Genomic DNA, 23,013 nt, shown 5'->3' on the forward strand with positions numbered 1-23,013 from the left:
TTTGTTAGCATTGGTCGAGCTTCAATTTCTTTCCACTCTCTTACCAGCGTACTTACAAAACTGACTGACCGATATATTAATTTTTATTTTTAATAATTATAAACAACCTTATTCACATTAGAGTGAAGAACACGATTCATGCAGAGGGTTTTAGTGCACAAAGCATAGATTATTTTCTTTCACAGAAAGCAGCGTTCTATTTATATATATGCTCTTGGTTAAGAATCATATACAATACATATTTTGTATTTCTTTTGGAAGAATGTTTTAATATACGTATATGTGTATATATTAACAAATAGTGCAATCTTTTGTATTCTTCATTTTATTTTTCAGTATTTATCTATTTCGATCCAGCCTTCCACACCTTATGCATGGTGTACATAGTAATAGGCACTGCTTAAAAAGAATCATCTTTGGTCCGTGCATGCCAAGCATCTTATGTGCATTGTCGTCCGTCCATTGCCTACTAAGTAAGGTGGAGTATTATCACTTTCCATACAGGCGGAGGTTTTCTATATCTATTTCCCTCGCCCACCTCCCTTCTCTTTTCATATGACCGTTGATTGTGAGATTCATAGTTGATAATTTAATTACATGAGTTAGGGGAGAGGACCTAGTACATGTGTATTTCAATGTTAGTGATAATAGTTGTTGATTTAATATCTATACTTGTTGATTTAGTATTCACATTTGTTGATTTAATATCCAATTTTTTTGACAATATTTCATCAATAATTGTGACTTTAAAGTTGTTATTGCTAATGATGACTACCCATAGTTGTTAAAAGCAACCAATCATGTGATGCCACATCAGCTGCACAACTATGAGTCTCTCTTTTGCATGACCATTGGTCTCACCTTTTTTGTGGCTGTTTTGGACACCTTGGCAAAAAGCATGCTAATGTGGCATCACATTTGATGGCGTGGCCCTAAAACTTTAGTTATAAGTAGGGGACTTGCCAAGTACGCTGCTTTAAAAAATTGAGAGTGATTTGAAATTTTCACATAAGATTTTGAGAAGCACGAAATTAAGGTGTCCAACTACTAGATCCTCTCCCCTATGTGTTGCATAATTCTCCTTTCTTTTGTAGGTTTGCATGGAGAGTGTATGCCAAAGTTTGAACTTGCATGATGCAACATCCATTAAGCTTCATTAGTTTAATTACAAGTTACATGTACATTTGTGATCACTACATACTTTGAGGTACATTATCAATCTAAAACTCACATACTCCTAAAAGTGGAGGAAAAATACAATGGTCAAAGTTGCATATAGATGCCATTTTCCTTCATTTTTGTGCCCATTTTAATACAAGTACATATTGACAAATTGCACAATATTGTGCATAGTTGGGTACATTATAAATACCCTTGCCTACATCTTAAAAAACTCCTTAAACTCTATGCAATATTTATGCTCTATCCCAATGTTTGGGTCTTTTCTCCATCGAATTATTTGTTATCGATCGATTTTATCTTGCTAAAAGTGTAACTTTTCTCTTTCACTCAATTGGTTTACCTTTCTATTCTCTACCATTTTTAACTCTAAATATTTGCTTGGTATTTAAAAATGCCTTTAGATGGCTATTGATATATTTCTAAGAGATTGATATGATGCAGAACTAGAATCGGTTAGGCAATATTATCAAAATATTCCTAGCATGACCCTTTTGTCCATGTTAGCAATATTTAATATTCTTTGAGGATCACCAAATGAGTGCATCTAAGTTCATTTCAATACATGGCAATAAATTGTCCAAACATTTATTTAATCATCTTATGGCTTAAAAAGAATAGATAACCTTGGAGGAACTTTTGAATTTGAATATTAAAAATTTAGGGATCAAATCCATGACTAAGGGTTCAACTTCTTATTTTTGGAAATGACTTTAGACATTGATATGGTCAAATCAAATGGATAGTAGAATGTATAGGGAAAGGTGCATGTGTGGGCATAATAATGCATAGTCTGGGCAAATATTTTAGGACATGTCTTTATATAGATAAGGTGGGGGATGAGTGCATAGGAATGCATGTGAATGGATGGGTAAAATGATAAGGTAAGTGACACAAACTCACACAAGATTACCCTATATATATTGTAGGTGCAACATTCTTTGATATATCAAAGAATGTAGCACCTACAAACATGCATGAAATTTAACTTTTTATACATTTAAGGATATCAGAAGGATCTATATAATCGGTGGACAGTTCTAAATTTATCTATATAGATTCAATATTTGGTGCACTCTTTGCATAGGAGCCTACAAAATAAATAAATAAAATATGATGACTATCTTTAACAGCCAAAGTAAGAGCTATTAAAATTTGAAAATCTCATAATCAATGATTGAGAGAGAGAGAGAGAGAGAGAGAGAGTAATACAAAACTAGAAAGACTCATGGATACAAAAAAAGGTAATAGGATGATAAGGTGCTTTGAGTGTCATTTTTTCTTTCTACTTTTTGGGTTCTATAAATTATCTCTTTTCCCCTTTCATTATTTTTAAGCCCTTTGTGTCGATGTCATATTTTACGTCATTATCATTTGACTCCTTGAACACTTGTATTTTTTTTGTAACAACTAACTTGTTCTATACATTATGTATTGGTTGTGCAATGTATTATATATAAAATGTATAATTTTTAACGTCACTTTTAATTTTCCTTATATTAAATATTTAATTTAGTTATATTTGTATCCCTCTAGTAGCTTCTTTGTCAAATTTTGTAGCTTTAAACTTTACACAAGTTGTTGTTCAATGATCTATGTAGTAAGATCATAATACCACATCTTTAGGTTATCCATTTTCTTACAAAATTATCATATAGTAATGTTGTATCTCCTAGTTGTATTTGCTTGGGCTTGATGTTTCATTCATGTCATGTATTAAATTTTAATTCATTTAGATTGAGTTGCAAGTCACAAGTGACTTTCCATAAATATTATTGCACGGTCCTAACACATTTATTACCTTCAAGGCCTAGGATATGTCATCACAAAGGTCAAGAGTGATTTCATCAATATATTGGATATGGATAAAGAGTTCACAAATGAGAGTGCACAAGTTCTTCTACACTTCAGGCTTAGTTGGGCCTAGGAGGACCGTGAACATTCATAGAGGTGATATTTAATAAAATTTAACCGAGCAACTAAATCAATTACAAAATAATCAAACTACACTAGTATCTAGATGTATTGTTTGAGCCCAAATTCTATAACTAGATCAAATACTAACCATTGCTATCAACTCTGAGCACAACACATAAAATGCATGCAAAAGAGGACTCTAAGTTTAGGATAAAACATTAAAGTTTATTGTAGATATTCCTTTAGTGTAAAAATACTTCATGAACTATATAGAAACCTCTTAATACTCCTATGCTACTTGTGAATAATTGTGTTCCCATTAAGCATGTGGACGGTCAAGTTTTAGAATATCAGTCCTTATGTGGGTTATAATGTCACATTCAATTGCATGAACAACACACTTGAAATAATAAAAAAGGTATGATACCAAACAATCAATCATACAAAAAAGGTATGATACCAAACAATCAATCATACAAAAAAGGTATGATACCAAGCAATAAATCATACTTAACAATCCTTCTAGAAACTTGCACACATTCATAAATAATAATAAAGTTACCAAGACAAATATGTTTTCTAGTGACTTAAAGTATTGCAACACTTAATCATGTGTTCCTTTTACAATCACATCAAGAAATATGGTGAGGAAGAAATACAAATGAAGAGGAACTTCTCAAGCTTTTTTGCCTAAGATTCTTCAAAATATTAGTTACTTCTTTATACATTTGCTAACACGCAATTGGAATTACAAATGGAAATGTAGCATTTGAAACCCTAGATACTCATTTGTATTGTAGTATTGGATACAAAAAATGCCCAACCTTTTGAACATGGAAAGAACTTGTATCTATAGTTCCCATGAGCACATAAGCTCAAGGGAAAGAAGTGCCAAGATGTAGAGAACTCTCAAAGATATGTGACCAAAACAAGAGGGGCTACAAGACATGCAATAAATTCAAACTTATTTTGATTGGCATCATTTAGAGGATACTTAAGTCTCTTAAGTTTCCTTCCTCCAAGAGTCACACTTAAAATCATTACCAAATGTGTCAAGTTGTATCAGGGAGAAATGGGAGAACACTCTTATTCGATCTATAAATCAACCCCTAGCATTGAGGTTCTAGTTATGGTATGTTGGGGATTTGAGCACACAAAACAACAAGATAAATCCCTTTGAGAATATCTAAAATCATTCTGATAACTAAGGCATCTTTCCATGGCATGGGGTAAGTAATCAAAATTTTGAAATTTTGTTGTCAAGGGAGGTTTCAAGTTCAAGAATGACTTGAGGACCATAAATAAAAAGAATTTACAATTAGGGGATAAAAGGAAGGAGGAACCATGAACATGGGTGAAGTGTGAGAAGGGGATATGTTTTTTTTCAAATTTTCAACCAAGGAGGGAATAACACATGTGTCCAATGCTAGGAATAAAAACTCGTTCATGAACATGAGAGTTTAGAGAGAAATAGACTTATGGTTTAATATCGCAGATGAAATATCAAGACAAGGTCATGGGATAGAATTAGAACATGGGATTAAGTCTCATGGTTCCATCATTAGATGGACATTTAATGCCATGGGGTGACAATAGATGAATGGGCTAAATTTGACAAACCAGAATAAAAGAAAAACCTATGATGATAATTAGGAAAGGAAATGAGTCAAGGAGAAAAGATGTGAGAGGAATAAGCATCAATAGGACATGGGATAAGGACCTACAAGGATCAAGTGTCTCTATGGACCTATTACCAAGGGGGTTAGGAATAAGGAATCCTCTAGGATCAAGTTCCTATATGGAATAGGAACCATGGAACCAATTTCTAAGGTTTCATTCCCATCTACAAACTGAAAACTTGGGAGATACAAGAGGGCTGGACATAGAGGGTTAGGGGAAAGGGAAGTGTCAAGTTTTGAAACACTCTAAGAAAAATTTTGGGGCTTGAGGGGGTTCGAGAACCTATGAACCAAGCTCTTACAATGTTTTGGGTAAGTGCACCTAGATGGTGAACAAAAAGGGGGGTATAAGTGGCCACTTTTTTTTCTAAAAACAGGTAAACGTGAACTTCAAAGAGATATTTGAAGGTCATGCACTAAAAACTAGGAGTTGAGAAAACAATAAGAATTTTAGTGCTTTGAATCTAGTTTCTAAAATACTAATTTTTTAAAAAATTGGATAAGATTAAGGTCAAACCTCTCGCGCACAAAAAATTGTTCCTAATTTTTTCAGAAAAACATAACATAGTTGTTTTCATGCATTGCACAAAATATATAGTTAGATTTAGTATTTTGCAAAACCCTTTGTTAGGATGATAGGTAAGAGTGATATCTATAAGTTGTGTATTTTTTTGTAATTTTTTGTTAAGTATTTTTTTTTATGATATTTTGAAGTGACTGCATCTTGAAAATTTGGTACCCATTTGTGCAATGAGCATAACTTGCATCAAAATAATCGAAAATGCAAACTTCTTTTTTTAAAAGTGTATAGAATCTAGTATAGAACAATAACACTAATAATATATAATTTACTTTGAATTTGGTCAAGTATATCAAAAGTTATAAAAATGGTAGACATATGTATGTGAGGATTGTCAAGGCACTGGTAAAGAAAATTAAAGTTTACTATGCTAATTTTTTTTCCAAAAATAGAAAAAAATATATGGTCAGAAAACTGAGAAGATGTGTGAGATTATGGTGGTAATTTTAGAGATACCCACTTGATCATTTGTAAACCTGATGACGACGAAGTCGAGAAATCATGTTGGAAGATGAAAAAATGTGTAAAGGGACAAAAATGGGGGGAAAATGGGCTTGCAAGCCTTAGGGTCGTTTTCCAACCCTCTTACCAAGCCAAAACCCACACGGGTTTTGAAAAACAAAAAGTACTATTCATAGTTCTCCATAACCCGCACGGGTTTTGAAAAACAAAAAGTACTATTCACAGTTCTACATAGCCTGTACGGGTTATGTAGAACTAAAACCATTATTTTGTGTTTAACAAAACTCGTGTGGGTTATGAAGGCATAATAATGTATGCAAGTGTAAACTTAGAATTTACTGCACATATGTATAGACATACATATATAATATGTGTTTATGTATGTATATATGCATATCTGTAGTTATATATACATATATTTATATAGATATATGTATATATGTTTGTATACATGCATGTCTCTTCTTTTCCTCTCTCCCTCTCTCGTCTTCCCCCATCACCGTCTATGTCTACTCTGAGCCCTAATTATCCTCCTTGAGTTCTATCTCATCTCTCTCCCCCTCACACTTCTCTCTCTCTCTCTCTCTCTCTCTCTCTCTCTCTCTCTCTCTCTCTCTCTCTCTCTCTCTCTCTCTCTCTCTCTCTCTCTCTCTCCACTTCCTATTTGGTTCCTAGTTCTATATAACCCGTACATGATGTGTGCAAAAAGATGGTGGTCAGAAAAGTGGACACCACCCAAAAAAAACTTGAAAAAACAGGCAGCGCGTATGCGGTTTTAAAATTTCAAATTCCTACGTACGCGCTTAGGTTTGTTCTTCCCGAGCCTAGAAAAGGTAGCGCGTACGCGCTGCTTTTAGGAAAATGAGCACGTACGTGTTGCTTATAGGAAAATGAGCGCGTACGCGCTAATAATCCAAATAAAACCACATACGTGGTAAAAAAAGTTTTAAAAAAAAAAACCGGGTCTCATTTACCCATAAATCGCGTTTTAACTTCATTTTTTCCCCATTTTCTCACCTAAACCACGAACGGGGTGCTAAATTTGTCCTCCAGGCTATGGATCAAGGTTAGTTTTTATTTATTTTTATCTTTCTTTCCAGTTTATGCAATTTGTTTTACATTTTGAATTTAATTTCATTAATTTTGATTAGGTTTTTTTCATTTTTTGTTTCAAAAACTAGATTCTTCTAATCTTGAACAAGAACAACCAAATGCACCTCCTGAAAACCCACAAGAACAACCAAATGAACCTCCTGAAAACCCACAAGAACAACCAAATGCACCTACTGAAAACCCACAAGAACAACCAAATGCACCTCCTGAAAACACACAAGAACAACCCCCATTTCCTCCTTTTGACCGCACAGCCGAAACACAGGAAGAATTAATTAATCAGTTAGGACAAAATACATCTAAAATCAATAGACTGATTGTAAAATTGAAAACTTCTGAACTTGACCATCATCAATCTCTCGCCACTAGCCTAGAAACATTAGCTAGTGGTGTCATAGTTGTTTCCACAAAAATTACCAAATGGGGAAGCTTTAGGGATAGGTGTCGTCAATTCTATGCCAATTGGCTATCATACGATGGAGTAAAAAACAAAAATATTTCTAAACAACAAATATGTGCCCTTTTTGTTGATCCCAAAACTGGTCAGTCATTACCTCTTAATGCAAAGAGGTTTCCCATACATTGGTGTATCAATGCACAGATGAAGAATCTTTTTTGGCAGAGGTTGTGGATGGTCTTTGATGATCCACCTTGTAATAATTATGAGGTGCCATTATATTTTTTGAGAAAAATATATTGTGAGTTTGTGCTCAATGTGCGGCCAAACTATTTTGACATGAGAGAGTTTCATGGTAGAGGTGTTGGCTCTGCCCAAGATAGACCTAGAACCCGTAGGCGATTAGCCGCGGAGAGTCGTCGCCCCCTAGCACTCTAACCCAAGGTGCATCAGGTTGTCCCATTAGAGCTGAAAGAGTCAATGGAGCTGCAAACTCTTCAAGCAGTCACAGCATTGATTAGTGCCATCATCCAGCATGGGACGTCATTAGCACACCCTATTGTATTGGATGATGAGCCGTTAGAGGGCGCAGAGAGTCGATCGAGCATATGTGTGTCAGTTGCTCGGGGATATGCTCGGGGATAGATGATGCAGCCGGTGCAGATGGATACTCATATCATCTGTACAGGATTTGTGGTTGTAGATGTCAGGCTCACACGGTTGAGGATGTCGCGCTGACAAATGAGTTGATGGACATGGTGTTTACCCATGAGCCACAGATACAGGTGTGTTGATTTGAATTCATAACATTTTATTTATCAGTCACTTTAAATTTGTAATTACATAAAAAAAAATCATTTATACATCGATTTAAATTGAGACAAATAATATGCATTTCAGGATGCAGCAGCGATATCCCATACACCTCCCCCAGTTACCATAGCTACAACTTCGATGCCGGAGGTATAGATTTTGTAACATGTTAAAATAGAATAGTACACTTTTAATTCAAAAAAATACAAGATATACTAACTATCTTTAATGCTTGGTCCAATTTTTGGTTTGTAGGTGTTGACAGGGGACGAAATGTCCCAGATTGATGACATCACGCTCTCAGCGATCGATTTTGGCCTACAAGGCTATACGGTATCATATTTTGTACAACTCTTTTTATGTATTGTTTTGATGGAATATGCAAGTCATTTCATTTTAGATTTTTAAAATTATGTTTAATTTATTTCTGTACTAATATCTCATGTTAATTTTGTGTTTTTAGGGTACCCCCTCCGCATCTAGGGCTCATCCTAAGAAAAAGAATTCCTCGAAGACACCAAAACGTGTGAAGAAGGTAATTGAACACATTTTTAGTTGTACAATTGTTTGAAAATGTTGAAATCAAGTATTAGTTGGGGTTTGTAGATTGATTAGTGTTTTTTGTCTATTTTACATGTATAGCGGCCATTGAGCTTTGTGGATATGTTGAACGCACCTAATTCATCTGCGGATCAAGAGAGGGCGGAGGTATGTATCTCTACTTTATTTTCTTGATTTCATAATTATATGCACGCGTACATGTGAACTTGTGATATATTATAATCTTATAATTTTTTCATACAGGGAATATCCATACCTATTTCGTCAATGGCGAACCCTCCTCCTTGCACTGGAGAAGCATCTCGGGATCTGGTACACTTTTGTTTGATATGTAAAATTAATTGTTTTCAACCTTCAATACTTATCATTATATTAATTGTATTTAATCTTTGTACATTTTTTGTATAGGTAATAACGTCAGTTTCTACATCGATGGTGTAATGTCCCCTTCTCAGACCTGATCTTTGACTTGGTCATTATTGGCTTCAGGGCATGATTGAAGAGTTAAGTTGATATATTTAATTAAAAGGTCACGTTTTAATATTATATTCGAACGTTGACCCCTTGGCCTAGTCTATTGACTTTATGTTGTTTTGAAAAGGGGGCTTTTTGAGGGTGGCACCTTCATTAAAGATTATTTTATTAATTTCCAAAGTCAAAGCAAGCTTAATGTGGGTGCATTTATCACGGTATTGAATTTAATTAAAATATCAATATTAAGCTTGAAAGGAAAAGGATGCCATCTTGGAGAAAGGATTAGGGTTTGGATATTGAAGTGGATGTTAGGGTTTCGTGAAGTCAACAAGAAGTTATAAAAGGAAGACTTTGAGCATCATTTCACATCTTTGGTCTACAGTACTGTTATGTTGCCGGTTTGGCTCTGGGTTTGCTTCGAGGAATGAAGGCCTCCTAGCTCGGGCATCGCTTCTTGTTTGTAAGACAACAACTAGTGGTGATTTTAGTCTAGTTTGTGAGTTCCTTGAAATTTGTGCATTGTAATCAGCATTGTAGTTCTTAGTTTCTGATTTTTGCATATTAGAAGTTCCTGGTTTTTGCATGTTAGCTTCAGCAGATTGGATGTTTAATTCATAAATCAAAAAGGACAAAGAAATTCATTGTGGGTATTGCATATTCCCTTCCATATAGGAAAGGCGCCCATGTGTGCCAATTTGTAGATTTATTTGTGAAGCATCAGATTTTTAAAAGAGAAATTGCCCTTTCCAGTTGGGTCGTACCTTTGTTGTCTTGGGAATTGTGCATTGAGTGTTAGATGTTTTTTAAGTTTGTTTTATGTTCTTAGTCTGAGCACCTCCTTTCTATTAGAGTTTTGCAATTGATATCAAGCATTTTGAATGAGTAAAGAGTGAGTTCCGAGCATTTCAAAGGAATCCTATGTTGCTGGTTATTTGTTGAAAGGTGCGGGTCTGTTAAATCAGTTTGGAGAAATCTGCAATATCTTTATTCGATGGTGGTGAAAGTTCTTTGAAAGCGATGGGAATGCTTCATTGAAGATTTATTCAAGTCTAGAGAAAAGGTTGGATCTGTTTATTATGATTTCCGTTAATCTTACTTCTCAGCAAAGGAATTCATTAATATTGTACCTCTCTATTTATATGCTGATACGTATTGTTTGCAAGATTTCATCTTTCATAGTGTAAGCTGGCAGTAGTACTGACAGTAGAGTAAAATCTTGCTTTATCAAATTGTAATGCTCTTCTTACTTTCAGCATTTGATATTGTATTTAATTGACCTTCGCCCTATGGTAGCTACTTTCCCATTCTGGGTTAGCAAGCACATTCTGGGTGTTGAGTATTTCCAGCTTCCGCATTTCTTTTCAAGCATTGTTTTGTAATCACTCCGCCATATGGTCACCCCTCACTCCATTCTGGATTGGGTAGCACATACTTGGTGTAGAGTTCCCTTTCAGCATTTAGGGTAGAAGATCCTCTGACCATATGCTCGCCATCATCGGCGCCATTCTTGGTTAGAGTTACTGCATAAGCAATTTGTTTTAGATCCTCTGACCAATGCTCACACCTTGCCCACAACGGGATCCTGGTGTACATTCTGGTTAGAGTTGCTTCAGCACGTTTTGGTTTATCTTCTAACCTTAACGGGTGCATTGAATGTAATTTGTAATTTGTACAAACGAAAAAATTTGGCTCGAAATATTTCAGTGGTATTAGAGCCAAGATCTTGCCATCCTGTGAACAATCTGTCTATGAGTGATAGAGAAAAGAGGTACATTGCAAGGGAAGACAAGAAGGTTGGAAAACAGTTCCAGCCTTATTAGGCTCCAAAAGGTTAGACAGCTTCAGAGATCTTGAGGGCTCATTGGGAGTCTTCTCAGGAATCAGATATGGCAGAGGGTGAGAGATCAATTGGGGGTAACGAGAGAGTTACCAACAACAGAGATGACAGTGGGAAAGGAAGAGAAAGATCTATGAGTCCCGGAAAGAGATTTGAAAGAAAGATGGATGACTTGATGGACATGGTATCTCTCATGATGGGGAAAGTGGGTCAAAATACCACTCCACAAAACAACTCAGGGCATAGAGGAGAGCATAGTGCCTCCAACCAGCATGATGGACATGCAGCCCGGACTGTGTCAAACAACACTTATATTTCTTCCAAGCCATTCAAACCCACCTTTTTGGTACCTGAAAACACTCAGCCAGAGCCTGAAGAGAATGCTTCATTCGTGGAGCAGTTGAGACTTGGTCGTGCAGAGTATGATTCTCTACCTGACGACATCAAGATGGATTTGTCCTATAACGATTTCATGGATCATAAAAGGAAAAACAAAGGACAAGGGAGACACTATGATCAAAGAAGACCATCAAATCAAGGAGACTTGTACCAAGCTATCAACAAGGTGACACTTCCACACTTTGACGGGAGTGATACCAGTTCAGCCCGAGCTTGGATTTAGAAGATGGATAACTATCTAGCTCTCAGACCTATGGCAGAAGAGGAAACGATCAAGTTCACTATGCTACACCTTGATGGGGTGGCGCATGAATGGTGGTACCATGGCCTAGTTACTCTGGGTCATCGGTCTATCACAACTTATGATGAGTTCACTACTAGGCTCATCGAGAGGTTTGAAAAGAAGGATCCTGAAATTCATTTCAGAGAACTGGCACAATTGAAACAGTATGGCACTATTGATGCCTACATTGTGGAGTTTCAGAGACTCTCAGTCATGGTGACTGGAATCACGGAGAGGAGATTGGTGATCCTTTTCAGTGAAGGGTTGACAGAACCACTCAAAGGTTGGATTAAAGCCTTTGATCCACCAACCCTGCAGGAGGCCATGAAGAAGGCAAGAAACATGGAGTGGGCTGCTCCTAAGGCAAAATTTCAGTCAAATTCCCCCTTCCAGAAAAGGGATAAAGGGAAAAGACCTCAGCATAGACCTCCTTTGAGACCTCAGCACAAGGAGTTCAAACATCACAATCCCCATGTCACTAGGTTGGATCCTGAAACCCTGAATGAACTCAGAAGAAAAGGGTTGTGTTTCCGGTGTAGGGAAAAATGGTCTCAAGATCATGTTTGCCCTAAGGGAGTTAAATTCAATCAGATTGAGTACTATTCTGCTAGTGAAAGTAGTTCTAATTTTTCCGACCAGCAATTTGATTTTGAAGAAAGTGAGGTAGAAAGAGCTCCAGAAGAGTTTGGAGATGAGAAGGAAAGTGGTGGAGTTTTGGCTCAGCTTTCGAGCTTCCAAAGAAACGAATCATTCAAGGTTCAAGGGATGATCAAAGGGCAGCGAATCGTTGCCTTGATCGACACTGGAGCAACACATAACTTCATTGATGAAGTTGTGGTAGCAAAGAAGGGGCTGCAAACAGAGGAGTTTGAGGGCTTCAAGGTCATGGTTGCCGATGGATTCCATATTTCATGTACTAAGAAAATCTTGAACTTGAAAATGCAATTGGGGAATTACGAAGTCAAGGATGACTTCTATGTAGTCCACATTGGAGATACTGATGTTGTCTTAGGCATTCAATGGCTGCGTTCTCTTGGGGAGATCTCCTTGAATTTGCAGACTATGGAGTTGAAGTTTCAATCTGATGGGAAGAAGATAGTTCTAAGAGGAATGTCCAATGGGGGCCCTCGGGTTGTGTCATTCAAAAGAATGGCAAGGCTGATCTGTCACGATCAAGCCGAGTGGGTTGCAGAGTGCATGATCCTTCCTGCTAGTCCGGTTGAGACTAAACGAGACCATCCTCCTGATGTTCAGTCTCTACTCACGAAGAAGAGCAAGGTCTTTGCAGACTTGCCTCCTGGACCACCACCTGAACGAGGTTCAGAACATATCATAGAGCTCAAGGAAGGAGCTAAACCGGTGATTACAACTCCATATCGGTACCCGAAGAGGCAAAAGGATGAGATTGAGAAGAATATTCAAGAACTCTTGGAGATGGGTTTCATTCGCCCAAGCAAGAGCCCCTTTGCATCTGTCGTGGTTCTTGTGAAGAAGAAGGATGGTACCATGCGCATGTGTGTGGACTATCGTGCTTTGAATCAAAGCACCATAAAAAATAGATACCCCATTCCCAGGATAGATGAGCTCATTGATGAGCTACATGGGGCCAAGTTCTTCTCGAAGATCGATTTGAGATCGGGTTACCATCAGATTCGAATGAGAGGATCAGATGTGGAGAAGACAGCTTTCAGATGTCACTATGGCCATTTCAAATTCTTAGTCATGCCATTTGGGTTGAATAACGCTCCGGCTACCTTTCAGTCTTGCATGAACCGTATTTTTCAGAATCAGTTAAGGAGATTTGTGTTGATTTTTTTTGATGACATACTGATTTACAACAAGACTTGGGAGGATCATCTCAAGCACTTGGAGGAAGTGCTTAGTATTCTGGAATCTGAGAGTTTGTTCGCAAAAGCATCCAAATGTGAATTTGGAATGGAGGAGTTACTGTACCTTGGCCACATAATCAGTGCTGAGGGAGTAAAGGTGGATCCTGAAAAGATCAAGGCAGTAGTTGAGTGGCCACCTCCTGAGAACTTAACTCAGTTGAAAGGTTTTTTGGGTCTTTGTGGTTTTTATCGGAGATTCGTAAAGGGGTATTCACAGAATGCTGCTCCCCTTACTGATCTCACCAAAAAGGGAGCCTTTTGTTGGTCAGAAAAAGCTCAAATTATTTTTGACAAGTTCAAGAAGATCATGAGCTCGTGCCCAGTTCTGGCTATTCCGGATTTCTCCAAGCCATTCGAGTTGCGGTGTGATGCATCGGGTGAAGGAGTTGGGGCTGTCCTGATGCAAGACAAACACCCTATTGTGTTTGAGAGCCGAAAATTAAGGGGTGTGGAAAGAACATACTCAATTTATGACAAGGAAATGCTTGCCATTATGCATGCATTAGCCAAGTTCAGGCAGTACTTGGTGGGGAACAAGTTTGTGGTTAAGACTGACCACAATCGCCTCAAGCATTTCATGCACCAGAAGGACCTAAATGAGAGGCAACAGAAATGGGTGAGTAAGCTTCAAGCTTATGACTTTGACATTGAATATGTCAAAGGGAAAAATAATATCGTTGCTGATGCTTTATCCAGGAGACCTCATCTTAGCTCATTGTGTGAGCTTACTGCAGATTGGAGAGACATGTTGCTTGCTGATTATGCCAAAAATCAGTTTGCAACCAGCATTCTTGAGGGTACTTTTCATGATGAAAGGTACAAGGTGGTTGAGGGATTGATACACTATAAGGGAAGAATCTTTCTGGTGGCTGACTCTAAGCTTAAGAAGAAGATTCTTTTAACATTTCATGATATTCCGGTTGCTGGTCACCAAGATTTTTTCAAGACATATAGGCAGATCCGAGAAAGGTTTTCTTGGAAAGGGTTGAAAGGAGAAGTACAACGCTACATTCAGGAGTGTCCTATTTGTCAAGTGAACAAGAATGAGCATACATTACCAGCTGGTTTGCTGCAACCACTTCCTATTCCCAATCAAAAATGGGAAAGCATCTCGATGGATTTCATCACAGGGTTGCCCAAGGCCCAAGGGAAGGATTGTATTTATGTAGTGGTGGATAGGCTAACCAAATTTTCTCATTTCTTCGCCATTACCAGCACTTTTTCTGCAGCCCAAGTTGCAGATCTATTTTTTCGAGAGGTGTTTAGGCTGCATGGGTTGCCAAAGAACATTGTGAGTGATAGGGACAGCAAGTTCCTAAGTACTTTTTGGCAAGAAGTCTTCAGAATGAGTGGTACTGTGCTCACTCCAAGCACTAGTTACCATCCCCAAACAGATGGACAAACGGAAGTAGTGAACAAGTGGTTGGAAGGCTACTTGAGAAACTATGTGTCAGAATAGCAAAGAGCTTGGGTCAAGTGGCTACATATAGGCGAGTACTGCTACAATTCTTCTTTTCATATGTCAATTAAGATGTCTCCTTTCTTGGATCTTTATGGGTATGAAGCACCTAGCTTTGCCGATTTGGTGTTTGGTGAGAGCAGAGCACCCCAAGCCAAGGACTTGTTGCAGCAAAGTCAAGACATCATGAAATCCTTGAAGGATAATCTGCAGATTGCACAGAATCAGCAGAAGATGTATGCTGATCAGAGACATGTTGAGCGCTCTTTCGAGGTTGGGGATACGGTTTATCTCTGATTGCAGCCTTACAGACAGTCTACTCTCAAGAAGAGTGGAGTTGAGAAGCTCAAACCTCGTTTCTATGGGCCATTCAGGGTCATCAGAAAAGTTGGGGCAGTAGCTTATGAGTTAGAGCTACCTTCTGATAGCCGAGTGCATAATGTTTTCCACGTGTCTCGTCTCAAGAAGGCACTTGGACATAATGTGGTTGCTTCATCACAGTTGCCGCCTTTGGATGAGGAGGGACAGTTAGTTCTAATTCCAGAGGAGATACTTGATTTCAGAGAACGTTCTTTGAGGAAAAGAACTATCAGAGAATACCTAGTGAAGTGGAAGAACCTACCTATGGAGGATGCGACTTGGGAAAGTGATGAGATTCTGCAGCATTCTGGTTTGCAATTGCTTGAGGACAAGCAATCTTGGGGAGGGCGGACTGTAATGTCCCCTTCTCAGACCTGATCTTTGACTTGGTCATTATTGGCTTCAAGGCATGATTGAAGAGTTAAGTTGATATATTTAATTAAAAGGTCACGTTTTAATATTATATTCGAACGTTGACCCCTTGGCCTAGTCTATTGACTTTATGTTGTTTTGAAAAGTGGGGCTTTTTGAGGGTGGCACCTTCATTAAAGATTATTTTATTAATTTCCAAAGTCAAAGCAAGCTTAATGTGGGCGCATTTATCACGATATTGAATTTAATTAAAATATCAATATTAAGCTTGAAAGGAAAAGGATGCCATCTTGGAGAAAGGATTAGGGTTTGGATATTGAAGTGGATGTTAGGGTTTTGTGAAGTCAACAGGAAGTTATAAAAGGAAGACTTTGAGCATCATTTCACATCTTTGGTCTACAGTACTGTTATGTTGTCGGTTTGGCTCTGGGTTTGCTTCGAGGAATGAAGGCCTCGTAGCTCGGGCATCGCTTCTTGTTTGTAAGACAACAACTAGTGGTGATTTTAGTCTAGTTTGTGAGTTCCTTGAAATTTGTGCATTGTAATCAGCATTGTAGTTCTTAGTTTCTAATTTTTGCATATTAGAAGTTCCTGGTTTTTGCATGTTAGCTTCAACAGATTGGATGTTTAATTCATAGATCAAAAAAGACAAAGAAATTCATTGTGGGTATTGCATATTCCCTTCCATATAGGAAAGGCACCCATGTGTGCCAATTTGTAGATTTATTTGTGAAGCATCAGATTTTTAAAAGAGAAATCGCCCTTTCCAGCTAGGTCGTACCTTTGTTGTCTTGGGAATTGTGCATTGAGTGTTAGATGCTTTTTAAGTTTGTTTTCTGTTCTTAGTCTGAGCGCCTCCTTTCTATTAGAGTTTTGCAATTGATATCAAGCATTTTGAATGAGTAAAGAGTGAGTTCCGAGCATTTCAAAGGAATCCTATGTTGCTGGTTATTTGTTGAAAGGTGCAGGTCTGTTAAATCAGTTTGGAGAAATCTGCAATATCTTTATTCGATGGTGGTGAAAGTTCTTTGAAAGTGATGGGAATGCTTCATTGAAGATTTATTCAAGTCTGGAGAAAAGGTTGGATCTGTTTATTTCCATTTTCGTTAATCTTACTTCTCAGCAAAGGAATTCATTAATATTGTACCTCTCTATTTATATGCTGATACGTATTGTTTGCAAGATTTCATCTTTCATAGTGTAAGCTGGTAGTAGTACTGACAGCAGAGTAAAAGCTTGCTTTATCAAATTGTAATGCTCTTCTTACTTTCAGCATTTGATATTGTATTTAATTGACCTTCGCCCTATGGTAGCTACTTTCCCATTTTGGGTTAGCAAGCACATTCTGGGTGTTGAGTATTTCCAGCTTCCGCATTTCTTTTCAAGCATTGTTTTGTAATCACTCCGCCATATGGTCGCCCCTCACTCCATTCTGGATTGGGTAGCACATACTTGGTGTAGAGTTCCCTTTCAACATTTAGGGTAGAAGATCCTCTGACCATATGCTCGCCATCATCGGCGCCATTCTTGGTTAGAGTTACTGCATAAGCAATTTGTTTTAGATCCTCTGACCAATGCTCACACCTTGCCCACAACGGGATCCTGGTGTACATTCTGGTTAGAGTTGCTTCAGCACATTTTGGTTTATCTTCTAACCTTAACGGGTGCATTGAATGTAATTTGTAATTTGTACAAATGAAAAAATTTGGCTCGGAATATTTCAGATGGTGAGCCATCCTCAGTCCATTGGAGAAGCATCTCAGGCACAGGTACGTCATTGTTCTCTATATTATAGCTTTTAAGTGTTTTTGATATATTTATGTTAGTACATTGTATTAAATGTACATTTAATCTACAATAGACTCCTTCGCGGTACGGCCATAACGTGGATCCATTTAAGTATGTCTTCAAGAAAACTCCTAAGAGTGACAAGGAGAGGAGAGCGAAGACATTAGCTCCTGGATCAGTCGATGAGGTAATCTACATTTCAATTGCAAAGGAATTAAAGTTAAATGCATAGTTATGTTGTTAATTGTGAACTATTTTCTACAAAAGAATTCTAACTTGGCTTTTGAATTGTGGTTTTGCAGCCATCTACAGAGCCGCGTACTGCGCTGAAGAGGCTTGATTTTGATGATCCACCACAAGTTTAGGATCATATAGTGTTAGTTTTGGTCATAGAATGACCAATACATGTAGATATATTCTACATTTTTATTGTATATCGATTTGGACATGGCATATGCCACATTTTTGTAATACTTGTATTGACTTGGCAGACATGCCTTTTTTTATATATATAAATATCGATATTCGATCCAATTAATGTGTAATGAGTTCATTATTTTATATTCATTTTATTTTGTGGTTGTCCTTTTATAAATTTAAATGAATATTTGCATATGTAATCAACAATATGAATATAAACAACAAAAATATATGATATAAAGCATTGTAATCGTGGAATATGATTTGATAAAATTTCTAAAATGTTGAATTAACCCTACAAATTTCCTTGTATTCAGTTCATTATTGTGTATTCGTTGTATTTGGTGGCTGCCCTTTTATAAATTTAAATGAATATTTGCATATGTAATTAACAATATGAATATAAACAACAAAAATTGACAATATGAATATAAACAACAATGTGTTTGGTGTGAGAGCACCCTCACACTCGCAATGGTCAAATTATGTTCGTCATGTGCACAAAACAACATCACGAGCGCATCCGTGTGGGTAGGTTTACGCTAGGCATGGCACTATCATGCATCCCAAAGCACCAAAACGTCGAGAGTCATACCCTACTGGTGCAATCTCTCAAGTGCCTTGAGTCCAAAAAATTGTCAAAATTTGACGGGCTATTTTTTCCAATCCACGACACATACAATCAATCTATTTGATCCTGTGGGGTTGCATGAGACTCCTCTACAATGGCCTATCTCGGTTTTTGACGACTCGGAGCCATTTTCAATTAGTAGCATTTTTTCGCCTGCTCCAAAAACCATTAGTTGCTTGCAAGGAAAAGTTGCAAGATTGGCTAGAATTGATTCAGTTCTTCTTATGCACAAACCGACATCGCGAGCGCGTCCGGGTGGGCAGGTTTACGCTAGGCATGCCCCTTTCATGCATCCCAAAGCACCAGAACGTCGAGAGTCATACCCTACCGATGTGATCTCTCAAGTGCCCTGAGTCCAAAAAATTGTCAAAATTTGACAGACTATTTCTTCCAATCCATGACACATACGGTCGATCTTTTTGATCTCGTGGGGTTGCGTGAGGCTCCTCTACAATTGCCTATCTCGATTTTTGACGAATCGGAGCCATTTTCAATTAGTAGCATTTTTTCGCCTGCTCCAAAAACCGTCAGTTGCTTGCAATGAAAAGTTACAAGATTGGCTAGAATTGATTCGGTTCGTCTTATGCACAAACCGACGTCACGAGTGCGTCCGCCTGGGCAGGTTTATACTAGGAATGGCCCTGTCATGCATCCCAAAGCACCAGAACGTTGAGAGTCATACCCTACCGGTGCGATCTGTCAAGTGCCCTGAGTCCAAAAATTATCAAAATTTGACAGACTGTTTCTTCCAATCCACGACACATAAAATTGATCTGTTTGATCCCATGGGGTTGCATGAGGATCCTCTACAATGGCCTATCTCAGTTTTTGACGACTCGGAGCCATTTTCAATTAGTAGCATTTTTCGCCTGCTCCAAAAACCGTCAGTTGCTTGCAAGGAAAAGTTACAAGATTGGCTAGAATTGATTCGGTTCATCTTATGCACAAACTGACGTTGCGAGCGCATCCGGGTGGGCAGTTTTATGCTAGGCATGCCCCTTTCATGCATCCCAAAACACCAAAACTTATAGAGTCATACCCTACTGGTGCGATCTCTTAAGTGCCTTGAGTCCAAAAAATTGTCAAAATTTGATAGACTATTTCTTCCAATCCACGACACAAATGGTAGATCTGTTTGATCTTGTGGGGTCGCGTGAGGCTCCTCTACAATGGCCAATCTCAATTTTTGATGACTCGAAACCATTTTCAATTAGTAGCATTTTTTCGCCTGCTCCAAAAACTGTCAGTTGCTTACAAGGAAAATTTGCAAGATTGGCTAGAATTGATTCGGTTCATCTTATGCACAAACCGACATCGCGAGTGTGTTCGGGTGGGTAGGTTTACGTTGAGAGTCATACCCTACCAATGCAATGTAGAAGTTGCTTGACAACTTTTTTGACAATTTTTTTGACAACAGTGACAATTTTTGCTCAAATTGTATCTAGTCTCAATCTATGACCCCTATGACCCGATAATGACTCAAATAATTATCCATGATTATACAAGAATCAAGAATGCTCATGATTGACCAGGGACACATCACATATACTCAAAACATAGTCACAAAACATTGACACACAAAATAGTCACAAAACATTGTCACATATTATTCAAAAATTTGCCTCTAAATATGGTCAAATTAGCTCTTGGCTATTTGATTATACAAAAAAAATGTCTTACAAATCATCTCATGGGCTTTTATACAAAATTTGGCATTACAATATATGTGATTCAGCTCATCGCCATTTTAATATACAAATCATCTCATGGGCTTTTATACAAAATTTGGCATTACAATATGTGCGATTCAGCTCATCGCCATTTTAATATACAAAATTTGGCATGTACATATGTACAAATCAGCTCATTGCCACTTAAATATACAAAATTATGCCCCTAAACATGTAAAAATCAGCTCATGGGCATTTATATATACAAAAAATGAATATAGAACAATTCATCGATGATTTATACAAAATTCTCAAAATCATTCTACTCTGAACCGTAGAATCAATCAAGTGAGCCTTCAGGATCGGCTCTAACCCGTATTGTGTCAAGTATTGCCTCGTGGTCAGATTCATGAACTTTCCATAAAATCTTGTTATGAGGTCTACCACGATATTTCATCAAATTTATATTTGTTGCAACAACAAGGTTAGAGAAATGAAGAATGTGTCTGTGTGTTTCAAAGTCCTTGAACAACCAAACATCATAATTCTTGATAGGGTATCTCTGAAGCCATGTTCCTGTCACAACAACATACCCTATTGGGTACTCAATACCCTCTCTATCAATGATTGTGGTTGTCAATTTTCTTTTAGGCTCAACACAACGACACAAATAGTAATATGTTCCTTCTTCATTGTTCTCTTCTGCAACAACTGCATACACATGACCTGCATTTTATAAAGTGTTAATTAATACCAAAAATAAAGTATGATGTACAACAAAATGAACCAAAAAGAATACTTGCAAAAAAATTAACTCAAAAAATCACCTGAATCCACTAGGTCAGATACATGGTCAAAATCCACTGATGTCTCCATTTGGCTCAATTGTAGTGCTTTGGGAATTTGATATGAATCAATGGGAACCAACGGTCTACAAGACCATTTGTCAACCCACTCTTGTGATTCACATTCTTCCCACAAACAATACATGCATGAAGAGCAAAAACATACCATCTGTCTCGTATAAATTACCAGTGAACTTGAATTTGAACTAATAAATGAGTGCATGTCACTCGATCTTGCAACTGTACAACAATCTAGATAGTTTTCAATGTTAGATTCAGTGATCAACCAAAAATATCTATGAACCAATGGCGTACCTAGATTACCTGGACCCATCGTAGACTTACACCATCACACAATTGTTTCTGCATCTACCAACTCAGCACCACCTTCGTACTTCAACTCTTCCCTGGCTAGGGCTCTTTTCACACATGCTCCTGCACCATCGTGCTCTCCCTTACCATATCCAGCCTCAGTGAAATTCCAAAAATGTTGTACACCGCTTGTCACATGCATCTTTGTCAACCAATAAAACATCCTTGCATTCTTGAATTGTGCGGTGCAATTATCTGACCATATTAAGTGTCGGTTGTATCATATGTTCCTTTCCCTTAAACTATCATAGAAAACTTTAAAGCATCCTTGTACAAACTCTGATGAATGAGTACGATCATCACTTATGTAGAAGTGATACTCTCTTACAACCTTTCTATCCTCCTATGTGTTATCATCTGCATGCATGAATGTTATGTGTACAAAAATAGAAACTTGTGTAGAGTGATAATACATGGATTGCACTTCATTTTGAGGTTGTAGTGTATAATTTTCAGCAAAATCAATGATAGAGACAATGGTGCCAAGAGGAAATGTGTCCTTACATAACTTGAATTGCTCATCTAACCATCAAGCTCTATGTGTATGCATTATGTACTCATAAACTAGTTTCTCTTGAAACATTTTCATAAATTGAGCTACACATATATCATTTTTCACTAGCTCACATCTCTTCAAATCTTTTCCATCTTTAACTCCATATGTGACTGTCTTGTATTTTCCTAAAGAAACTAGTTTCGTACCAATTTCATGTGTGCTCTCCAAATGTATGCATCTTGGTAAACATTGCAAACCACCACATATAGCACAAGAACCTTCCAAACAAGGCATCTTATAATAAATGCAACCATCATGTCTATTACATAGCACACTTGAAATAAAATCTCTTGCCGACTTAGGAGGTGCTTGTATATTACATCCTGCAAAACATTGTTAGTGTGCAGAGTAGAACAAATATGATGAAAAATATCATAATAAATGGAAAATTCAATATGCATCCTACAACAACACGTGGTGCATACATGATTAATCTTAATATAAAAAGGTTTTGCCATTTCAAAAAATCTTTGAGAAATTTGTATTTGAGGAAACTTTTGAAGGAATCTTTCATAAAATTTAGTTTGAGTCATATCCAACTAGTGTTTCGCATGTGGCTCACAATTTTTAGACCCAATTCGTCTTCTAACAACATCTCTTTGGTTGGGTGATACTCTTGTGTTGTCATGCCAAAAATTTTCAATTAATGTTTTTAGTGCATCTACAACAACCTTGTATTTGCATGGTAGTCTACCCAAGAATGCCCAAAGAGAATTATTGTTAGGTTCCTCTATTTGTTCTTGCCTCTTTAATGCTTTACTTAATGTTGTTCTACTAATGTTTAATGACTTACTTGTTTTGCTTATCAAACGATCTTTTTTTATTTTCTTGCTTATTATGGTTAATGTAATGACACATCGAGTAGCATTAGAATCTTTACTACGTGATTTTGAACCAAAAGATTGATATGCATCAAATAGATTTCTGACAATAGTTCTTTCACTGTTACTTTCAGAT

At 37.3% G+C, this 23,013-nt stretch overlaps 1 protein-coding gene across 1 annotated transcript; it reads left to right on the forward strand.

Annotated features, from left to right (window-relative positions):
* Window positions 1–11,637: 11,637 nt before the first annotated feature.
* On the forward strand, window positions 11,638–15,832 carry LOC131056314 (uncharacterized). Its single transcript, XM_057990667.2, has 4 exons — window positions 11,638–13,195; window positions 13,415–14,199; window positions 15,346–15,712; window positions 15,810–15,832. Exons 1-4 carry the CDS (start codon window positions 11,638–11,640, stop codon window positions 15,830–15,832), a joined length of 2,733 nt encoding a protein of 910 aa, XP_057846650.2.
* The last annotated feature ends 7,181 nt before the right edge of the window (window positions 15,833–23,013 follow it).

Source organism: Cryptomeria japonica, chromosome 4 (genome assembly GCF_030272615.1).
Source record: "Cryptomeria japonica chromosome 4, Sugi_1.0, whole genome shotgun sequence".
Classification (NCBI taxonomy): Eukaryota; Viridiplantae; Streptophyta; class Pinopsida; order Cupressales; family Cupressaceae; genus Cryptomeria; species Cryptomeria japonica.